The sequence below is a fragment of the Pinus tabuliformis genome, chromosome 4_2 (assembly GCF_031772625.1).
Source record: "Pinus tabuliformis cultivar Carrire ecotype Pingquan chromosome 4_2, CPIR1, whole genome shotgun sequence".
NCBI classification, from domain to species: domain Eukaryota; kingdom Viridiplantae; phylum Streptophyta; class Pinopsida; order Pinales; family Pinaceae; genus Pinus; species Pinus tabuliformis.
The window spans coordinates 879313499-879335043 of NC_142304.1; the positions used below are offsets into that span (position 1 = coordinate 879313499).

The 21545-nt window shown below is 40.8% G+C and overlaps 1 protein-coding gene across 1 annotated transcript in view; it reads left to right on the forward strand.

Moving 5' to 3' along the window:
• Positions 1-8578: 8578 nt before the first annotated feature.
• Positions 8579-21545, forward strand: part of LOC149172499 (F-box protein At-B-like) — a 132115-nt gene continuing 119148 nt past the window's right edge. The window contains exons 1-2 of the mRNA XM_089424335.1: positions 8579-8944; positions 9399-9604. Of these exons, the coding sequence (XP_089280461.1) occupies positions 8753-8944; positions 9399-9604 (398 nt within the window). The 5' untranslated portion in view covers positions 8579-8752. The remainder of the gene's footprint in view (positions 8945-9398; positions 9605-21545) is intronic.

Below are 21545 nucleotides of genomic sequence, written 5' to 3' on the forward strand. Positions count from 1 at the left end.
CTCAACAACAAGGCTTCAAAGCACTATAACAAAGCTCACATGTCACTTGTAAGAATTAAACCTACGTGGGAAGGATACCAATTATTCATGGGAGAATGAAGACATTGCTTGGATAAATGCTTTTGGCCGAGAAGATGCAAAAAATAAGATATTGATAGTGTCATATGACTTGATATGCACCAAAGTGAGATGATGACAAGTTTGAAGCAACTAGAGGTTTGCATTCTCTCAAATGTTGGCCCAAGTGAAGTGAAGCCATGCAGTCCCATCCCTCTCGCTGAGAAAGCCAACATAGGATGTCGTACTACCATCGAGGTGGACACCTCCGCCTCAACTTAATTGTTGAATGTTGCTATTCTGGATAGTTGCTTTTCTGTCTGATGTGTTTAGCAATTCTGGTTTAGTCTTCAAGTATAGCATGATAGTAGTTAATAAATTGAGTTTGTTGTTTGGATTGCAAATAAATCCAGGAATGAACAAAAGAGCTTTATTCCCTCCCGGGGAGACAAACTTATGCAAAATTTTGAAGCAAACTCTATGAAATTTTGGCTAGACTCCTTGTTGTTTTATCACTAATTTAATTTTCCATGTGACAAACCACTAACAAGTAGAGGTTTAGCAAGCATGTAATATTTTAATATAAGTAATAGGGAAAATTAGCAAGAGTTTTTCTGAGCTCTGCCATGAAACCCTAGCCGCTCCTCAACTCCTCTACGGTCCATGGCTTTGGGTCCCTGCCCTCCTTCTGCGCTATTTTCTGATTTCTTGCGGTTTAGAGCGTTCATCTTCTGCTAGGAGGGTCGAGCAAGCCAGGTTCGCCCTCATGGAGGTCCCGAGCTCGCCCTAGGCAGGCCCGCCTTCATCTGTCGAAGCCTTCTCTCGGCTCTTGGCCGGCTTGCCGCAGAAGAAAAAAAGTGAAGCAACCAAGTTTAAGAGGCTGGAGGACATCCCTGAAATCTCCCTGCCGCTAGAGACCCCGATCCAAATCACCCTTTCCTTGGCTGAGCAGGCTCTCGTTGGCCAGTTCACCGGTCTATGGCCTTCTCCTAAGACCAGGAACTAGGCTCCCCTGATCAAGAGCAGCGTCACCTCTTACTTCTTAGGACGAGGGCTTTTCCTCTTCGAATTCACATCTAAGGAGGACAAGGACCTGATCTTTCAAAACGACCCCTATTTCATGGGCCCCCAGGGCCTTTACCTCAATAGATGGACGCTGAATTTTGACCCTGCAATCGATGTTCCCACGGCTGTCCCTGTATGGGTCAGACTCCCTAATCTCCCAGTTCATTGCTGGAACTGGGGCTCGCTAAAACATATCGGAAACACCCTTGGGAAATTCATAGATAGGGAAAATAACAAAGATCAATATGACTGTGCCCGTATCTACGTTGAAGTAGACCTAGAGGTGGGTCTCCCGGAAGCCATCAATATCAAAGTAGGAAACTGGACCCATTTGCAGAAGCTGGATTACGAGCAGCTGCCTTTCAAATGCCAAAAATGTCATGTCTGCGGCCACTTCGCTAGAGGATGCCCAACCAATGCGGAATCAGACAAGGGGAAAGAAGAAGGTTGGAACCAGGTCAAGTGTGCCAAGAAAATCCAAAAGCAGGTTGGTCCAAACGGAAGAGGTACTCAGGCCCCTCCACAGCATCCCCCTCCTAGAATGGATCAAGAAAATAAATTCGCTCCTCTAAGCTCGCAAATAGAGGAAGCTCAGGAACCAGAAAATCAAAAATCAACCCCACCCTCTAAAGGAACCCCCAAAGGTTCTGGAAATGGAGTTGAGCAAGCTGGAAGTGGTGTTCCAGCAATAGATTTTGCATTCGCTGAGAGCTCCAAAGGAAATATTGTCGAAGTAGAGGAAGATGAGCATGAATCAGATTGCTCGGAGGAAGAAGGGGAAATAGGAGAATCCTAAGCTTCGATAAGGAGATCCACAAGAGGCCGTAAATCAGATCAGGAAAAAAGAGAGCAAGAAACTTTCAAGGACAAGCTCCAAGGCAGCCAGCCAACCCTTAAGAAGTTATTAGCATCAAAAGCAAAGACGACGAGAAACCAGCCCCAAGGCTCCAAGGGAGCCAACCAGAAATACAAATGGTGAAGATAGTCTCCTGGAACTGTAGAGGTATGGGTAGCATAATCAAAGAAGAAGCCATCAGAAGTCTAATTAGAACAAAAACTCTCAACATTCTTCTCATCTAGGAGACCAAACTGGAAGACTATGTCTTCCTTCAGGCAAGTAAGAAACTCTGGAACAAATGTGAGGCAAAAGCAGTCTCAGCCCGAGGGGCTTCCGGAGGGTTGGGAACTCTTTGGAACGCTAGCAAATTCTCAGTCATTTCTGAGACCCTCAATACTCACTCGCTGCTCTTAAAATTGCAGCACTTAGATTCAAAAGAGATTATCAGTCTCTTTAATGTGTACATCCCCGTGAACACTGTGGAAAAAAAGAAGTGCTGGGACTCCATAAGAACCCAAGCAGATCTCGTTAACCTTAAGAATACCATCATAGCAGGAGATCTTAACCTCACTCTCTTATCAGCAGACAAGAGAGGAGGTAACGTTGTTCGAGATCCGTCCAGGGAATGGGCAGAGGATCTTATGCAAGATTGGGACCTGTTGGACATCAAGCCAATCTCTGGTAAGGTGGTCTAATAAAAGAATTGGCCCTGGCCACATTGCTGCCAGATTGGATAGATTCTTACTTCAAAGCTCTTTTCTTCTGCTTGGATTAGAGGCTAGAGTTCATAGCCTCCCATGCAACACTTTGGATCATAAACCCATCAAGTTGGAACTGGTGTTTCAGCTTGACCTAGGTCCTATTCCCTTAAGATTTAGCCCGCTTTGGGCTAAGGAATCATACTTCATGCCATTAGTCAAGGGCATCTGGATGCAACCGGTCAAAGGCTCCCCCTTTTTTTTCTGGGAGGAGAAGCTCAGAAGAGTGAAAAGGGCTTTAAAAGTTGGGCCAAAACTCTGCCCAATCCAGAAAATGAAAGAAAAAATCTTCAACGCATTCTGGAAAATCATCATCTCCAAGCTGAAACAACTGATATAACTAAAGAGCTTCTAGACAAAGAAGCCCAACTCCAGCAAAACTACCACAAGGCTTGTCTAGCAGAAGAAGAATACTGGAGACTTAAGTCACGCAGCCTTTGGCTTAAAGCAGGGGACATGAATTCTTCCTTCTTCCATAAACAAGCCCAGGCAAGGAAATGTACCAATTCTATTTCCGAAATCAAAGTTGGAACTATTACTCACAAAGACAACGCAAGCATCAAAAAAGCTGCCTCTCTTCATTTTAAAAATCTGTATAGTGAAGATATAAATCTGGACCAAATCTCTGATATGATTGACGTGGTTCCCTCCTTGATTACTGTCAAAATGAATCACATTCTTGAAGCTAAAGTCTCCAAGAATGAAGTTAAGGACTCCCTCTTCGCCATGGACCCAGATAAAGTCCCTGGGTCGGATGGATTCACTGAAAAATTCCTTCAATCTTGCTGGCCGATTGTGGAAAAAGATCTATACAAAATGGTTAATAAGTCCTAAGCTTGCCAGAAAATCGGAGGCAACACGAACTCTGCTTTTCTTGCTCTCATCCCCAAAGAGAAAGGAGCCAACACCTTCAACAGGTTTCGACTGATTTCGTTATGTAATATTAGTTACAAACTGATTACTAAAGTCATTGCTAATAGATTTAAGCTCATCCTCCCCAAAGTCATTCCGGAAAGCCAAGGAGGATTCATTCAAGGGAGACAAATAGTGGACAATTTCATTATGGTCCAAGAGACAATCCACTCAAGTCTGAGTCGCAAGGAAAAAGGTATGGTTGTCACGCTCGATTTAGCAAATGCTTTTGATAGAGTCAAGCATAGCTTTCTGTTGAAAGTCTTACACAAATTTGGATTTGGGGAGAAATTTATAAATTAGATTCGGGCCTGCATTTTGGAGCCTTGGATTGATCCATTAGTAAACGACAGAGCTGCTGATTTTTTCAAAGCCACAAGAGGGCTCAGGCAGGGGTGCCCTCTCTCACCCCTTCTTTTCATTCTTCAAGCCTCTGTCCTCAGTTTCTGTTTAGACAAAAAAATGATGGAACAGGAAATTGTTGGGCTTTGTATTGCAAGAGGTGTTAAAAACATCAATCATGCCATCTTTGCGGATGACACCTTGTTATTGGGAGTTGCCTCTGTGCTTATAGCCTCTAGATTTAAAGGAGTCCTGGACGAGTTTTGTTTGATTTCGGGAAGCAGTTTAAACAATGGCAAATGCCATATCTATTGCTGGAACACCACTTCCAGCATGCTCAATTCCATCTCCAAAACCTTTGGTTTCACAGCCTCCTCAAACTGGACTTCCTTCAAGTATCTGGGCCTTCCTGTATTCCTTAAAAGAGCCTTTAGCAGAGATTGGCTTCCCCAACTGGAGAAATTCAAAAACAAGCTGCTTGCCTGGGGCTTTTCCTGGCTCAACATTGCTGGTAATTCTGTCCTTATTAAATCAGTCCTTAACAGTCTTCCCTCATTTCAGTTTTCTGTTCTTCTTGCTCCCTCTGGGATTCTCAGAAAAATGGAGGAGACCATTAAGAATTTTTTTTGGAAGGGGGACAAGCAAAATGAGAAAAAGATTTCGCTAGTCAGCTGGGATTCCATCTCCAAACCGCTCTTGGAAGGAGGCTTGAATTTCAAAAATATTGGATATCAAAATATCGCCAGGGAGCTAAACTCATTTGGAGAATTATTGCTCTTGACCCTAGCTGGGCACATCTAGCTCTTTGGAAAAAATACTTTGAGGGCAAGCGCTCCCACAGTCTTGACCATCCTTTGCCGCTCCTGAATACGCCCTTCTAGAAGCTTTGTTGAAAAGCTTGCCCGCTTATAAATACTCATGCCTACTGGGTCCCCGGCAATGGAAAAAGGATCAACCCTTGGACAAACAGAATTATGAACAATGAGTAGCTGGGAGATTCTCCCTCTCTCCAAGCACTGCGCAGTTGGATGAACGATGTTGGAATGCGTTCCCTGTGGGATATCTCAGCGTGGCAGGACTCACGATGGGCTGGCTGGAAAGTTGACACACCCCCATATTTGTCTATAGAACGAGAGGAACTGCTCTCCAAGCTTCATGGATTGGCTCCATCGCGGATGCGAAGCAGGGATTCTAGAGGTTGGGGTTTGCAGGCTGGTGGTTATTCCTTTGCTCAAGGATACGCCAAGCTGTGCGAGCGCCCCCATGTGGTCACGAATCCATAGCCATGGAAAGGGATATGGAATTACCCCTTTGCCAAAAAACGATTTTTTCAATTGGTTGTTATGCCATTCCAAAATCCTGACTGACGAAAATCTGCAGAAGCGTGGCTTCCACGACCCTTCAAGGTGCAGGCTTTGCAAGGTAAATTAGGAAAGTGTTTCACATTTGATGTTAGAATGTTCCTTTACTCTGCAGATCTGGTCCGTGCTGCTAGAAACTTTGAGTTCTAGCTTCGTGTTGCCTTCCTCCACTGCTGATTTTTTTTGTCAAATGGCTACAAAGGTACCTTGGTCCTCCTCCAAAAAACAAAATTTTTAGAGATGCTTGGTTTATTCTCCCTAAAATTACCTGCTGGCAGATCTGGCTTGAGCGAAACAAAAGGATTTTTAGAAACTGTGAGCAGGATGTCAAGCTAGTGATAGTCAAAATTAAATGCCAGTTAAAAGAGTGCCTGAGAGACCACAAAGATGATTTAAATCTCACCCAACAAGATAAAAATTGGGGATCTTCTCTCGACCTACAGTTCCAAAAATTGGCAAAGAGTATCTCCCTCCCAAAAGCTTGGCAAATAAGGGCTACAACAAAAGAGCTCCAGGGATGGATTGCAAACCAGCAGAGGCACTCTCTATTTTTTGATGGGGCTACTAAGGGCAATCTTATGCTGGAGGAGTTATATTAAACCCAGCTGGTTTTAGGATTCATAGTTTCGCTTGGGGTTTGGGCATTGCTTCTAGCATTCAAGCAAAGGCTTTGGCTCTTTTTCAAGGACTCAAGATTCTGAAAGTGCTAAACATCAGGGAGGTTAATGTTATTGGAGACTCTCAGGTTATTATTAACACTATGGTGACTCATTCTAAGCCAATGGACCTAAGGCTAGCAAGGCTGATTCACAGAATTTCAGACCTTGGTGACTCTTTCCAGAATTTAAATTTCTATCATGTGTTGAGAGCCAATAATAAGGAGGCGGACACTGAAGCTAACAAAGCAGCCCTTCTTACGGCTGGTGCTCTGCTCAGAGGCGGACAGGAAATATGGGAACCAATTCCTTAATTTAGAAAATTGTCATGTTTTATTGCCTTCTGTTAAATCAGTTTGTTTGTACCCACAAGCTTGGGAAAATCTCTGAAATTGACCACATAGTTGCAGCTAAGAAGAGATGTGAGCTAAACATAATTGTCACGGTCTTGCAAGGCTGTTCGACACTTATCGTTTTAGACTCACCTTTTGTAATCCGCTCTTTGGCATTAAGGCCAAGTTTCTAATATATCCACTACCCGTTTCTGTAAAAAAAAAATAAAAAAAATATTTTAATATAAGTAGAAACCAACTTATATATATATAAAAACACAAACAAAAATTAAATCATTCATTACAATCACCCAAAATAAATCAAATTGAAAATTGCGAACGTATTTATTTTGGAATGAAGTTTTTAGAAATTTAATTTAACTAACAAGAAATATTAAATGGAAATTTAATTTAATTAACAAGAATTATTAAATGGATGGTAGGGATTTAACCTCTACATAATATTTTAGAATATTGTCAAAAGTAGTGGTTGAGATTTATTTTAATTAAATTGATTAATTAAAAAAGAATGACATATAAATACCAAGTTATGGTTTTTTTGGCATGTGGTATCATGAGTCATAGTATTGTAACACAACCTATTGAGGAATTAAACTCTATGCGTGATCTCCAACAAAAAGAGTGCACTCGAGCTAGCATTCTGTGGAGGGTAAATGTTTTTATTGCTCAATTAAGAACCAAATCACATCAACTTCGGTGTGAAACACGACGATGGAAAATACTTAAAGAAGCTTGGGGAAGAACGAGTGTGTACATTTTGCACGTTAGGTAGTGGAACCAAAAAAACATTTCATTTTGGAATGTGATGCGACATCAAGGAAAGTTATGAGAATATGTTAGTCTCTATTCCTTTGCATTGTCTTTTCAACTAGGGGACTCTTGGAAGGTTGGGCCAACTCATCATCAATTTGAATAAGAAAATGATTGAATTGCAAAAGATGAAAAACACGGAAAGACTATTTTTAGTCTTGTAGATTTTAAAATATCATTTCATTAAGGAATTCAGACTTCTGTGATCCATAATATTGTTTAGTAATCTTCGGCAAAATCACATAATCAATCTTTTGTCGACGCGTTTCGAACCAACCAGTGTGGTTCATCGTCCTGACGATGAACCACACTGGTTGGTTCGAAACGCGTCGACAAAAGATTGATTATGTGATTTTGCCGAAGATTACTAAACAATATCATTTCATTTCATTATTTCTACTTTTTCAATTAAATTGACTAATTACAAAAAAAAATGACATGATTTTTTTGGGCATGTAGTATCATGAGTCATATTATTGTAACACAGCATATTTCTACTTTTTCAATTAAATTGATTAATTAAAAAAGAATGACATATGAACACCATTTATGGTATTTTTGGGCATGTGTTATCATGAGTCATAATATTTATAAGTTAAAAATCTCTACAATATAGTGAGAATAAAACTCCATAGTCACTATAATATAGTGAGAATAAAACTCCATAGTCATAATTAAGAATAACGTAGTCTAAAGAACCCACCAATTATCCTGGAAAATAATGGAAATTTTAGCAAGATTTCAATAGATTTTTTTGAAAATTTGGGTTATAAATGTCAAAATTCAAGATTTTGAGTGTGTGAGGGGTTATTGATGCTGCTAAATCCATTTTCACTATTAAAAAAGGATTCAAACACTCCAACACTTTGATTTTTTGAAAATTTTCTTATTAGATTCCAACAAGAAATCTGCCATCCAAGCAAATTTGTGGAGTCAGTGGATATATAACATTTTAAATTTTTTTGTTTGCTTGTCAAGTTGTTTGTGATCCTCTAGGCTTGACTTGTGGCTTTATATAACATTTTTAATTTTTTGTTTGTTTGTCAAGTTGTCTATGATTCTTTAAGCTTGATCTGTGGCTTCATGGACCAAGGGCATTTAATCCGTCAAAGTCACCTCGGGATTGCACCCGGTCTAGGCCACAACAGCCCTTAACTGAGTGGATTTTTAGGATGTCTTCCTCCCCTAGCAGAGGACACAACCACCCTAATAAGGTTTGATTGTGGGTGGCCTTGCTGACCAGACCTATCCTGAATAAGTGGTGCTAATAAGACTTGACTATAACATTTTTATAATTAATAATAATAATTTAATTAATTATTTTTTAAATATATATATTTAATAATAATAATTTAATTAATTTTTATTTTATTTCATATTTAAATAATTTTGATAATCCATCTGTAAGAGCTTAAATATCTAGCTCCATCCCCTGTGACTGGTGAGGCATGCTTCACTTTCGAAGTCCTTGGAGAAGCTGAAAAAAATTCCAGAATGTGAAACCCCACCCTACTTTCACTTCAACTCCTCACAATAAAACGAGGATTTCGCTTCAAAATTTCAGTTTGCCTTGGCAAAAGATCGATGGGCGCATCGTGTGATGACTTCGACGATGGAAAAATATAAGACGAGAATCACTGATTGCGGCTTTGAGAACCTTTCACTGGCCGTGATTCAGGAAATCCTCCTTAAGCTAGACTTGGAATCTCTGTGTGCTGCAGCGTCAACATGTAGATCACTGTACTCGGCTGTCTCTCAAGTTTTAAGATCATTTGATACCATCGACCTCTCCGTAAGCCACTAGTTTAAATCATGTGCACTTGGTGTTTCTGAGAAAACCCTCTAAGTGACTGTCCATGCTGACTACTTGTTAGATTTTTGACTTGCATGAGCTGTGTATGTTTGATTCCTAAGTATTTTTAAACAATAACTATATATACTGGATATCGATTTTACGCGAGTATATTACTGGGTTTTCTGTAAATCTCTTAATCATATTTCGGTCTCGCTTGAGTAAATACAGGGCACACGAATATGTTTTCCTTGTTTCCTGTTTATAGTTTCTAAGCACATTTTTTTTTCTCTGTAATTAGCTACTGGGCAGTTGTATACGTGAGTTAAGTATACCCACGGTTTTTATACATGAATCGAGTATTTGCTTTTAGGTTTGCTGTAAACACTTTTATAGCTAAACTGTATGTGCCAAAAGTTTCGCCCCTAAAATATTTATTTGGTGGGAACCGCAGGAAGCGATTCCAGATAAGAAGGTCTTGAGTTATCTCCTTTCCGATAATGATTCAGTTAGGAATCTTACCATAAATTGCAGCCGACTGGATGACTCAGCAACATACATTTTTGCTCTTTCGCACCTCAAAGAGCTGGTTCTGCAGAAATGTTCCAATTTCTCTCACAGGCTTTTTGTTGCACTGGGGCAACATTGCCCCAATCTGAGGTATGCCCACAAGGTGCCCACTGCATAAGTTGTATTTGAACATGACACGTTTATTTTAGTTTGACCTCCATGAGTATTTTACACCGATATGTCCCTTCATTTTGTTTGAACCTGTGTTGTATGGTTGGCATATGCTACCTTCCAACCATTATACCAGTAACCATGCTCATTTGTTAAACTGTTCAATGTAGGTGGGTGAACTGAGTTTGCTTAGGTGGTTAGGGTCCTGCTTTGATATATATATATATATATGTGTGTGTGTGTATATATATATATATATATATATATACTTGGGTATTTGCCATAGGTCAAATCCTTCCCAATCTCCATACTGTATGTACACCTTTTTCTTTTGGCATGAAAGCCAGGTATAGAGGGCAGGTCATGAAATCGTTGATCAGATGCCTGAGTCTAACTTAATTTTTGTCACCAACATTTCTAAACATTGAAATAAGCGAAGGCAGATACCGAAACAGACATTGCGTGGATTTTATTTGCAGTAGAATGTTATGAACGATTATGAATGCAAATAGGTGCAAGCTCAAGTACCATCCAATCTTTATCTTTTATTGCCTGGAAGGTCTATCACCAGCGTGCATCTTTAGCTTTAATTGTCCAGCCCATCCCTGAGCAATATTACTGCTTTTAGCTCGGTGTTCGTGCTAGAGCAATGGCTCATGAGTCTACATCTTCTATTGGATTAGGATTGAAAAGTTCATGACATTCCATGTTTTAACTAGTAGGACAACCATCTTTGTCAATAATAATGAGCAGAGCCCTAACCTTGTTCCAGAATATTTATCGTAGGATGTGCATCCAGCATAGGTTGTATAATTTGTTCCAGCACATTGCATGTGCTTTATAGCTTTACTGGGATTGAACATGAGAGTGATGGTTGAGTAAGGCTAAACTGTTTCACAAATAACAGTGTCCAGGATGGGTGGTGCTTACATGGGAAAATTGCAGGATAGTAATTTGTGTTTAGTTGCATCAAACAAATTAATAGTAATCAGTAATGAATTTAAGATGTTTCAAACATTTTAAACTCTAGAATGGGCAGTCGTATGGATCTTTACTATGTTAAATATCCTTCTTTAATTCCAAGAGAATATGATGTTTAGCTAGCCTGTAAGATTAGTTGATACAAAAAGCTCTTAAAAGATGGGTGAAAATGGTCATAATTAAAATTAGTTTGCTGAGGGTACCTAATTAAAAAATTTTTTTAGGCTTAAGAGAGTATTTCAAATAAACACCAAATATTGGAGTCTTCAAAAACCTGGGAAAAACCTTAGAGAAATTTGTATCCGATTTCAGTTGCGCTGAATCCTCAAAAGAAGAGGGCAACTCCAAATTTTTGGAGATATATCAAACGGTAAACTGAAACAAGATATTCAGGATAGGTGCAATATAATGTCCCAAGGGGATTTTTCTTGCCCTTAGGGTTTCAAAACATGGAATTTATTGCACTAAAGTAATAACACATTATTGTTCACAACCTTCCCAATATCAATTAAAATGGAACAATGGACAGATAAACAATATCAACAAGATACATGGGCAGTATGAAAGCTTCAGTAACTTACACAGTTCCACCTCAACAACCGTTTACTAGGGCTGTTTCACCCTACAATATCAATCCGCTCAATATTGATAAAACAATTGCAATCACAAATAAACCCTAGTCAATTCAATTGTAACTACTATCAACTTACAACACTGTTCTCCAATCAGACACTATTACTCCTAATGATGCCTCCCACTGCGACTTTGTTATTCTTCAAGCCAGGCATTGATATTTATTGGGGATCTGTTGTGGCTTCAGCTTAGAGCCGTTACTGTCAGAGAGATGGAGCTCTGCTACCAATTTCGCCCTTACAGTAGATCCAATGCTGTTCAGACCAGATCAATGTTTTGCCCTTCTTGGCCCGTGGTACAAGAGTTACTTGCTGATGCATCGTCGTCCTGATTTCGGCCCCGTGGCCCTGTGGCTTGCGACCATGCGGATTTTGCGCAGTGTTGAAGCTGCCTGACTATGGTTATCTTGTATTGCCATCAAAACAGCCTCAGGAAATTTGGGAGGGTTTCCACAGTGCTTAATTACTGATCTGTCCATAGAGAATCCATCCTTGAGCTTGCTAGACAGAAAAGAAATGTCTTAGAGCAATTTGCAAAATAGTTGAAAGGTATCTCAAGATATTAAGCTACTACAGAATATGGATGATGGGATGAGCTAGGGTGGGATAATCTCCATTAAAACTAATCAAGGGAAAAGGGGTCTTAAAACCATCAGAGCCGCAGCTAAAAGAAACAGAGATATTCCAATCCAAATCTTTGATGAGAAAATGATCTTATCTCTCTTCTTATTTATAGATTCCTCATAGGGGTCTTTCTTCCTTAATCTAATGTGAGGGGTTACAAGTGCAACCCCAATTTGGGCTTTTGCTCCCCCCCAAACTTTACCCAATGGTGCCCCAAAACATTGGAGAATGGGTTTCCCCCTTTATCAATGACTATAGCCCACGGGGTTGGATAGGCTATTTCGGCTTCCCTTGGGCAATTAATCCATAAGGAACATTCAATGCAAAAGATTATTTGGATAAGATTTCCCATTTTTTTTTTTTAAACTCAGCCTTGACATATTCTAGTTTAATGATTACTAGGCCATGTTATCCACCAAAAAGTGGGTAACCCCTAGGAGAAAATTATTTTTCTCTTTGGACAGCTAGCCAGCCAATAGCTCTATGATTATCAACACATAACTCTATGCCAGGATTCTCCACCTTTTGCTATGGCTAGATCTCTTTCCCATTTAGCATTTCTTCTTGAAGGTGTGTCATCTATCGATAGGTACTTCGACCATTCTTGCATTCATGTGCTTTCATTTAATGCTATGGGCATACTCATATGAATCATGGGGCAAATTGGATGATTGACCAATCTCGATTGTATTCTTATTCCCACACTTTACCTGGGAGGTTATTCTTCAAATCCAGTCCTGTGGAACCTCCTCTGAGGCCTTAGGGTTTAGGAAGGGCACTATTGGGGAAGCACTGATTGATGTAGCGTGTCAATGGTAATCCATACTTATGACCTTCCATATCTTTTGTTATCCATTTCCATTCTTTGGGTTGGTAGTCATTGGTCATTAGTATTGGCACCCTTCATCCATTAGGGCCCAAAAACTTGTTTGCGGAGGTTGATGTAGCTAAAAGAAAGTTAAAAGCGTATAAAGCCACAATGAAAGAAAATGCACAATGCAAAGGATGGCTTAGACATTATTTAGCATGTGGGCAAAAGACTAGCATGAGCTCTACTCTCCTCATTAGCCATCACCCAATTCCTCAAGCATTTAATGCTTCATCCAAAGAAAGGAACTCTTGAAAGTCCCAACCTTGATGAGTGAGAAACTGCTACATCTTAAAGGGTATTGGAAAAATATCAAAAGCGAGCTTGGGCACCTAATCTATGCAACAAATAAAGACAAATCATTAGGGTAAAAGTCCACTAGAGGGGTGAAAAAGCAGGCCGAGGAAAGGGGTAACTCATGCCACCATGATGGCTACCTCCTGCTTACATCTATACACTCAAGATGTTGGACCCCATTAGCTGGTCACTTGGCTATGGCGCTTGCCCTGAATTCTTTCCCACTCTGTAACCATCATTATCACACACACCTATGGATTGATGGGCTAACCTAAGACATGTCACTCCCCTTGGGGGCCGAAAACACCTAACATATTTGTTGACCTAATCATCCCTAATATAAGTGAGTTAACTTGTTTACAAGTCCTGATCTAGTTAGACATTTGAAGGTGAGTTGTGTGTGAAGTATTTTTGTGCCCCTAGCATTGGATGTGGTCCACCATGATTCTTTAATGGTTTTTGCCCCTAATGATTATTGATCTTACTTGATCTTGAGAGGTTTTTGTTAGGTGGTGTTATCGCAACAACAAAGACCCCTTGTCAAATCAGCAACAAAACACCTCCTTTGAAGCTCGGTCAAAGGAAGATCAATTCGGCCTCCATTAAGTGTCAAAGTCAACTCAAAACATTCTCACAAACACTGGTCAAACTCGGACAAACAACAACCAGCCTTGTGGTCAACGCAGGTCAAATAGTCCCAAACACCTCGATTTTCGTGCCAACCAATGCGGCCTCAAGACAGCGAAATTCTACATCCAAAAATGCAATCAAATTCAGTCAAATCAACAGTGGTCAACAATCTGTTTTGTTTTAGCCTAGAAAACTAGTCCTCTTAGCCGCACGTGTGATAGAGAGAGAGAAGATGCCCAAGCTGTACGAACCAATTTTTTGAAGGGAGAGACGAATGAGTGAGTGAATGATGTCCAAATGAGGAGAGAGGTCTCTTCTATTTATACACTGTTGTGGTGAAGAGACACATCTATTGGGCTTCTTGAGCCTACTTTAAGCTGAGGCCGACCTGAACAATTTGTACATGTGAGAGAATAAATTCAAAATCACACTTCTGCTTGTCCGAATGAGACGATCTTTATATCAAACTTGGACCTCTCGAAAAGAGGAATCCAATGCAATAATCATCTCCATCTTATGAGCTGTCCCAAGGTGGAATTTGGCCCTAGTTGCCACAACAATACTTGCAAAATTTGAAATGTTACTTAGAAGTGAATGATACTCGCAAATAAAACTTGATCTTCAAGATAACATAAAACATATAAGGTGTTGTAATGATGTGATATAGAGTGCTCTTGGTTTATTTTATTAGGTCTATTCTACCTATTCTAAGGTGAAACTTCCTCTTTAAACTTTTACCCTCACAAGGATAGGGATGGTTGCAAGGGGTCAAGCGGAGAAACTTAGCTTCATTAACGAGTGTCCACCTAGTCCACCAAGTTAACCCACATGCCAGTGCTCCAACGTTGGACAAGACGAACCTAAACTGCCTGGTCACGTGTTTACCTTTCTCACAAACTTGGGAAAAGAATAATGAGGAAAAGCTCAGTCTCTATACAACCAACTTATGTTGGAGGTTAATTTTAACGAGCAAAAAGGAATTTTGCAATTGTGAATGATGCTCAAAGTAAAGTTGTAAATGAAATTGCAAATAAATGTAGTGAGACAAGTTGTAAATGAAATTGCAAATAAATGTAGTGAGACAAGTTGTGAATGAATTAGCAATCTAAATCAAACGAACATGAAATTACAAAGCATGAAACTTGAAATCTTGCAATTTAATGAAGCTAAATGTAATATTCCTAATGGAAAAATTTATAGTGATAAAAAAAACATGCAAGACAATTTAGCATAAAATTTTTCAGTAAACACCAATAAACTAGGAATGCTACCAAACACGCCAAAATGGGCAATTTTATTATATATAACTGTTGGAGTACAATGTGAAATAGAAAGAGTGCACCTAGGCTTGCATAAGGCAAGCTACAAGCCTCAGGTGGTCGATATATCAATGCCCAACTGCTGCAGGAGTTTATCTTCCAGAAGTCTGCGCTAGCCCTAGTAATTCTACACTATTGGCTATGTTGAGACCTTGATTTGACCCTCAAATTTGCCCAATTTTTTTTACAAAATTAGATATGAGATTCTTGTTAAAGACCGAAAAAACCCAGAAAGGGTTTTCTCTAGTTTTGACGCTCCAAAATTGACCCCAAATTCCCAGCACTTCTCCACTACCAGTGAATTTCGGTCTGTAGGAATTTCTGTCTTTACAACCCTCCAAAATAGTGGAAAATCTCCCCTTGGCTCCCTTCTAACTCCCACACAACAACCCAACTCCAAATACCTCTGACCAAGACCACCCACAACAGCTCCTCTCAATTACTGCGCAGGCCTGGGTAGTAACTGCGTAGGCTCAGCAAGAGAAATTTGTACTGGTGAGATGGGCTCACTTCTACTCTGCAATTCTCTCCTCTCCTCCAACAAATTTTGCAAGTAGTGTCCAACAAATGGTGTGGCTTCTAATTCCCAGCACCAACTCCCCAAAGGATAGCATAGCTTTGATTCTGCGTCCTAGTTTAGCTCAGAAAATTCATGGCACCTGTGCTATGCCTCTCCATGTGTTAAAATTGGCAACTAGGGCCGAACTCCATGTGGGTCGTTTTATTCATCGCTGATAATATTTTTATTAGATTCCTCTCGTCAAGAGGTGTAGGATTGATCTAAAGATTATCCGATTTTGATAAGTATTTATGGAGATATGAATTTATTTTGATTATGGAATAATTATTAAGTCGACCAGCAACTCATGTAGGCTCAGAAGCCCAACAGTTGCATCTATGCAATCATCAACAGTTGTGTATAAATACAGGAGGTCTTTTCCTCATTTGAACTCACTCAACTCATCACATCTCTCTCTCTCTCTGCGCAGAAAAGAGGCTCTTCTCCTACTGCGCAGAAAGAGACTCTTCTCTCACACGTGTGGAAGGAAGACGCAGAATTTAGGGCTGCAATTGCAGATCAGAAGTTTGACCAATGTTGACCATCAGACTCCCTCCTCAGAACTGCGTTGTAGGTGAATTTGGATCTCCTCTGAAGGCCGCATTTTTTGGTGAAGGAATCAAGCTGATCCGACGGTCGGTTTGCAAGATATTGTCTGCCCTAGTTTGGCTGATCTAGGGTTTGCTGTTGTTGATGTAAATCAGATTTATGTACTATTTCTTTCTGCTGAATTACTGAAGATAAAGGAAGATTTGATCAAAGGGTTTCCCCACATTGGGGTTTGTCCCTGGCTAGCCGCCACATCTTGTGTCTCTTGTCTTGGCTTGTTTTCTGTCGATCGTTTAATGTTCTATCTGCACTTTACTTTATGTACATGTGATTGCTAATCCGTGGATAATAATAAGAAAGATAAGTAAACTGCTTTAAGCATAGAACATACCATAAATTAACATGGTATCAGAGCTGAGGTGAAGACAAAGCCCGAGCAAGAGCAAGAACAATCACTGAAGAGAAGATTGGCAAGGCTATCCTAAAGGAACTATGGGGTCCTCAACACTCTTCTTTGTCGAAGACAAGCTCCGTGAGAAAGCTGACTATCACGGATGGAAGATGTCTCTCGATCTAACCTTAGAAGATCAAGGTGTGTTGGACCATGTGAAGGCAACATTGTTGAGCCTCCATCAAATGCACCTGCTGCTGCCAGGAACAAATGGAAAACCGGCGAAGTCAAAACAAAGAAGATCATCCGGGACTCTATCGACAAGCGCTTGGTGGCCTACATCTCCGACCTGAACACCTCCAAGGAAATCTACGATAGATTGGTGAGTTTATTTAAAGTTAATGATGCAAATCAAGTCTTGTTTCTTAGAAATAAGCTGAAGGAAATTAAGAAGGGCAAAGATGAGAGTATGCAAGCATACTTCTTAAGAATCACCGAGATCAGGAACGATCTCCTATCTATTGGGGAGACTATTACTGATAGGGAAATGGCACTCACGACTCTTGGAGGATTACCATCCGAATGGTACGTGTTCAATACTACTCTTTTGAACAATAACGTAATTCCTGGTTTCGAGGAATTAATGGCTAGATGCATTCAAGAAGAAACAAGGGTAGAAGAGCAAGATATGCCCATGCCTAAAGGTCCTCCTGTTGCCTTTTCTTCTCATGCTAAGAAAAGAAATAATTCCGGGACGAAATAAAAAAGAAAGGCTAGACCTAAGGGTGGAAGAAAAGGACGATGTTACATTTGTGATAAAGCAGGTCACTATGCAAGGGAGTGCCCTGATAGAAGGGACTCACACCGGGACGATGATCAAAATCCCTCTCATGGCAATCAAAGGAATGGCAAATTTAATAGCAAAGGCAAAAGGAGTGCTGGAAATCAAGGAAGAGGACAACCATTCAAGAAGGCTAGAAATTCCAGGTATGAATCCAACACTGTTGGAAATAAGTAGGATCAATATTATCTACCAGCTGCTCTATCTACCTCTGCTCCTTCGGACTCAATGGGAATTTGGCTTATTGACAGTGGTGCCTCAAGGGACTTCACTAGTTACAAAAAAGTTCTCCATAATCTGATAGAGAAAGAAACTAACCTGGAAATTGTCCTTGGAGATAATATGAAATATCCCGTGAAAGGTGTAGGCAATGTCTCTCTTAAATTGAATCAAGGTAATACGATCCACTTACAGGATGTATTATATGTACCCGACCTCAAAAAGAACCTGGTGTCCATCTCGGCAATGGAAGACAAAGGCTACAAGGTGACCTTCAGCGATGGCAAGGTACGTATATGGAAAAATAATGTTAAAGATGCATTCTCTCTTGGGTTTCGAGTTCATTCATTATATCAGGTCGGTGGAAGTCCGCCAGGGGTCATGTCTTGTGACATATCTCTTTAGTCCGAACTTTGGCATCGGAGGTTTGCCCACCTTCATTATAAAGCTTTATTCGATGTAAGACAAATGGTAACAGGGATGCTCGAATTCCGAGTAGAGAAAGAAGGTGTATGTCCGGGATGTGTCGAAGGAAAGCTCAAAAGGGGACCATTTCCCTCAAGCCAAAGCAAGACCTCCGATATATTACAACTGGTTCACTCACACATATCTAGTATGATCCCTGTGAACTCCTTGGAAGGATATTCATATTACCTTACTTTTACAGATGACTATTCTCGAAAGACTTGGATATACTTCTTGAAAAAGAAGGATGAAGTGTTCTCTTGGTTTCGACACTTCAAAGCCTTGATCGAGAATCAAACCGAAAAGAAGATCAAGATCTTAAGGACTGATAATGGGACTAAATATGAATCTAATGAGTTTCATGACTTTTGTAAAGAGGCTGGCATCAAGAGGGAGACTACTACACCATATACTCCTGAACAAAATGGTGTGGCGGAAAGGAAGAACCGTACGATTGTGGAAGCTGTCTGTGCCATGCTCCATGATCAAAGACTTCTGAAGTTTCTATGGGCCGAAGCTGCAAACACTGCAGTATATGTACAAAACCAATGCCTTCATCAAGCATTGGGTTCCAAGACTCCTGAAGAAATGTTCACCAGTAAGAATCCTGACGTATCTCATTTTAGAATTTTTGGAAGCCCTGTATATTTTCATGTGCCGAAAGAGAAAATGAATAAATTGGGTGCATCTGGAAAGAAAGGAATCTTCGTGGGCTATGGTAAAAATACTAAGGGCTATAGAATCTATGTAGCTGGTCAAAGGGAAGTCGTAATTAGTCATGATGTCACCTTTGACGAAGATATGGCCCTCAGCAAGGTGGACAATCTTCCGACTTTGAGGAGTTCTCAAGAAGCCGACACTAGGGAACCGAAAGAAAAGGATGATGAAACAATCCCTGATGTGGAAGAACCTATGGATCCTATTGATCCACTTGAGCCTTCCTCTTCTAGGAAGAGGCCCTCTTAGCTTAGGGGGCTACTCGATGATGTTGAAGGACACATTGCACCCCGAGGAACCTTTTGTGAAAGTAAGAAACCCAACAGGTATCAGGGATACCTGACCATCATGAACACGATCATACAAAATGAGCCTTCATCATTCTTAGATGCTGTCAAGCATCAAGTATGGAAGGATGCTATGACCGAAGAATATGAGTCTATTACGAAGAATGATGTCTGGGAAGTAGTTCCCAGACCCCAGGACAAGACAGTTGTCACTTCTAAATGGCTTTACAAGATAAAGCATGCAGTAGAAGGAAGTACGAAAAAGTATAAGGCTCGTTTTGTCGCCCGTGGCTTCTCCTAGAAGGAAGGTATAGACTATGACGAGATATTTGCACTTGTTGCCAGATATACAACCATCCGCTCGATCAGAGCCCTTGCGGCTTCACAATGATGGAACCTACATCAGATGGATGTCAAGATCGCGTTCTTGCATGGTTCGATCAAAGAAGAGGTCTACGTGGAGCAACCCGAAGGATTTGAGATTTATGATTGAAAATCTCATGTATGTAGGTTGAAGAAGGCTCTTTATGGGCTGAAGCAAGCACCCCGAGCATGATATGAGAGGATCGAAAGCTACTTGATGAAGCTGGGATTCACTAGGAGTGAAGTCGACCTTAACCTCTACTTTAAGGTTGAAGATGACAAACCTCTCATACTGGTGCTGTATGTGGATGACCTCTTTTAACAGGTGCAGACCCTCTCATTCACAAATGTAAGAGAGAGTTGGCTTCTGAATTTGAAATGAAGGACCTTGGACTGATGCAGTATTTCCTAGGACTTGAAGTCTGGCAGAAGCCAAGGGAAATTTTCCTATCTCAAGGAAGATATGTGGTGAAGATATTGGAAAGATTCGGTATGGTAGACTACAAGCCTGTAACTACCCCGATGGAGCTTGACTTCAAGAAGTTAAGCGGTAGTGCTGCTGGACCTGTTTTACAAAATGCTATCGAGTATCGACAACTCGTCGGAGCATTAATGTTCTTAGTGAACTCCCGTCCAGATATATGCTTTGCAATCAACACCTTAAGTCAACATATGGTTGAACCTCATCACATACATTGTATTGGTGCCAAGAATCTGTTAAGATATCTTCGTGGCACCATTACATATGGGCTAAGATACACTATTGGAGATGTGAGACTACTTGGATACACTAATGCTGATTGGGCAGGCAGTGTGGTGGATCGTAAGAGCACTTCCGAGTGCTGTTTCTCCTTGGGATCTGTTTCGATATCCTGGATGAGCAGGAAGCAAAAGTCGGTGGCTCTGAGCATCGCCGAGGCAGAGTATATTGCTGCTAGCATGGCCTCCTATGAGGCAGTCTGGTTGCGAAAGCTCTTCAGTGAGCTGTTTGGATTTACATTGGATACCATCGTGATCCTATGTGACAACCAGAGTGGGATTTGTTTGTCAGAGAATCCCGTATTTCATGATCGCTCCAAGCATATTGATATCAGGTACCACTATATTCAAGATATGGTGCAGTGGGGAGCTATAAGGCTCCAACATATCGGTACAGATGAACAAGTCGCCAACATTCTGACAAAGCCCCTAGGAAAGGTCAAATTTTTGACTTTCCGAGAACGACTTGGTGTCGTTCAGAAACCCTCTGATGAGGGTCCTGTATGATGTATGGAGCTCTTGTAGCTCCGGGGGGGTGTGGGGTACTTCTTGGAGCGACATATGACCATAGGGTAAAAGAATCAAAACTTTCCTTGTAACACCCCGTGGCGACTATGTAGCAGGATGATTAGTTCTCCTGTGAGGTCTGGATGATGTGTTCTCCATGACGATTATGTAGCAGGATGATTAGTTCTCTTGTGAGGTCTGGATGATGTGTTCTCCATGACGATTATGTAGTAGGATGATTAGTTCTCCTGTGAGGTTTGGATGATGTGTTCTCCATGACAATTGTGTAGCAGGATGATTAGTTCTCCTGTGAGGACAAGATTGATTAGTTTTCCTGTTGAGTCATCCTACCCATGCAGTCTGGGACTCATGGGAAGTACCTCTCATTGATCAATAAGCAGGGAAATGAGGATAGGGACCATAGTAGTACCGATGGATGCATCGCTGTATCTATCGTACTCCCTGCTAGGATGACCTTCATTGATCTGGGATCAATGATACTGGTCTGGGACTAGTGGTAGGAGTTGTACCTGTTATGACACTGACTTTGGGTCGGTTAAGGACTAGTCTGGGACCAGTGGTACACACTCTGAGACTGACTTTAAGTCAGTGGAGGATGGTATGATACATCCTCGATCATTTCTTCCTCTTTATAATTCGGACAAAGCAGAGCAGAGCAAAATAGAGTAGAGCATAGCAGAACAGGGCAGAACAGAACAGAGCAGAGCAGGCAGAATAGAGCAGGGGTCAAGTTGTACAGGGCAGTGCATTTGATGGATGAATAGTAACGATCGACAGACGAATTGCAAATGGAGTTCTCCCTAGTTGAGAGGGAGTGTTAAAATTGGCAACTAGGGCCAAACTCCATGTGGGTCATCTTATTCATGGCTGATAATATTTTTATTAGATTCC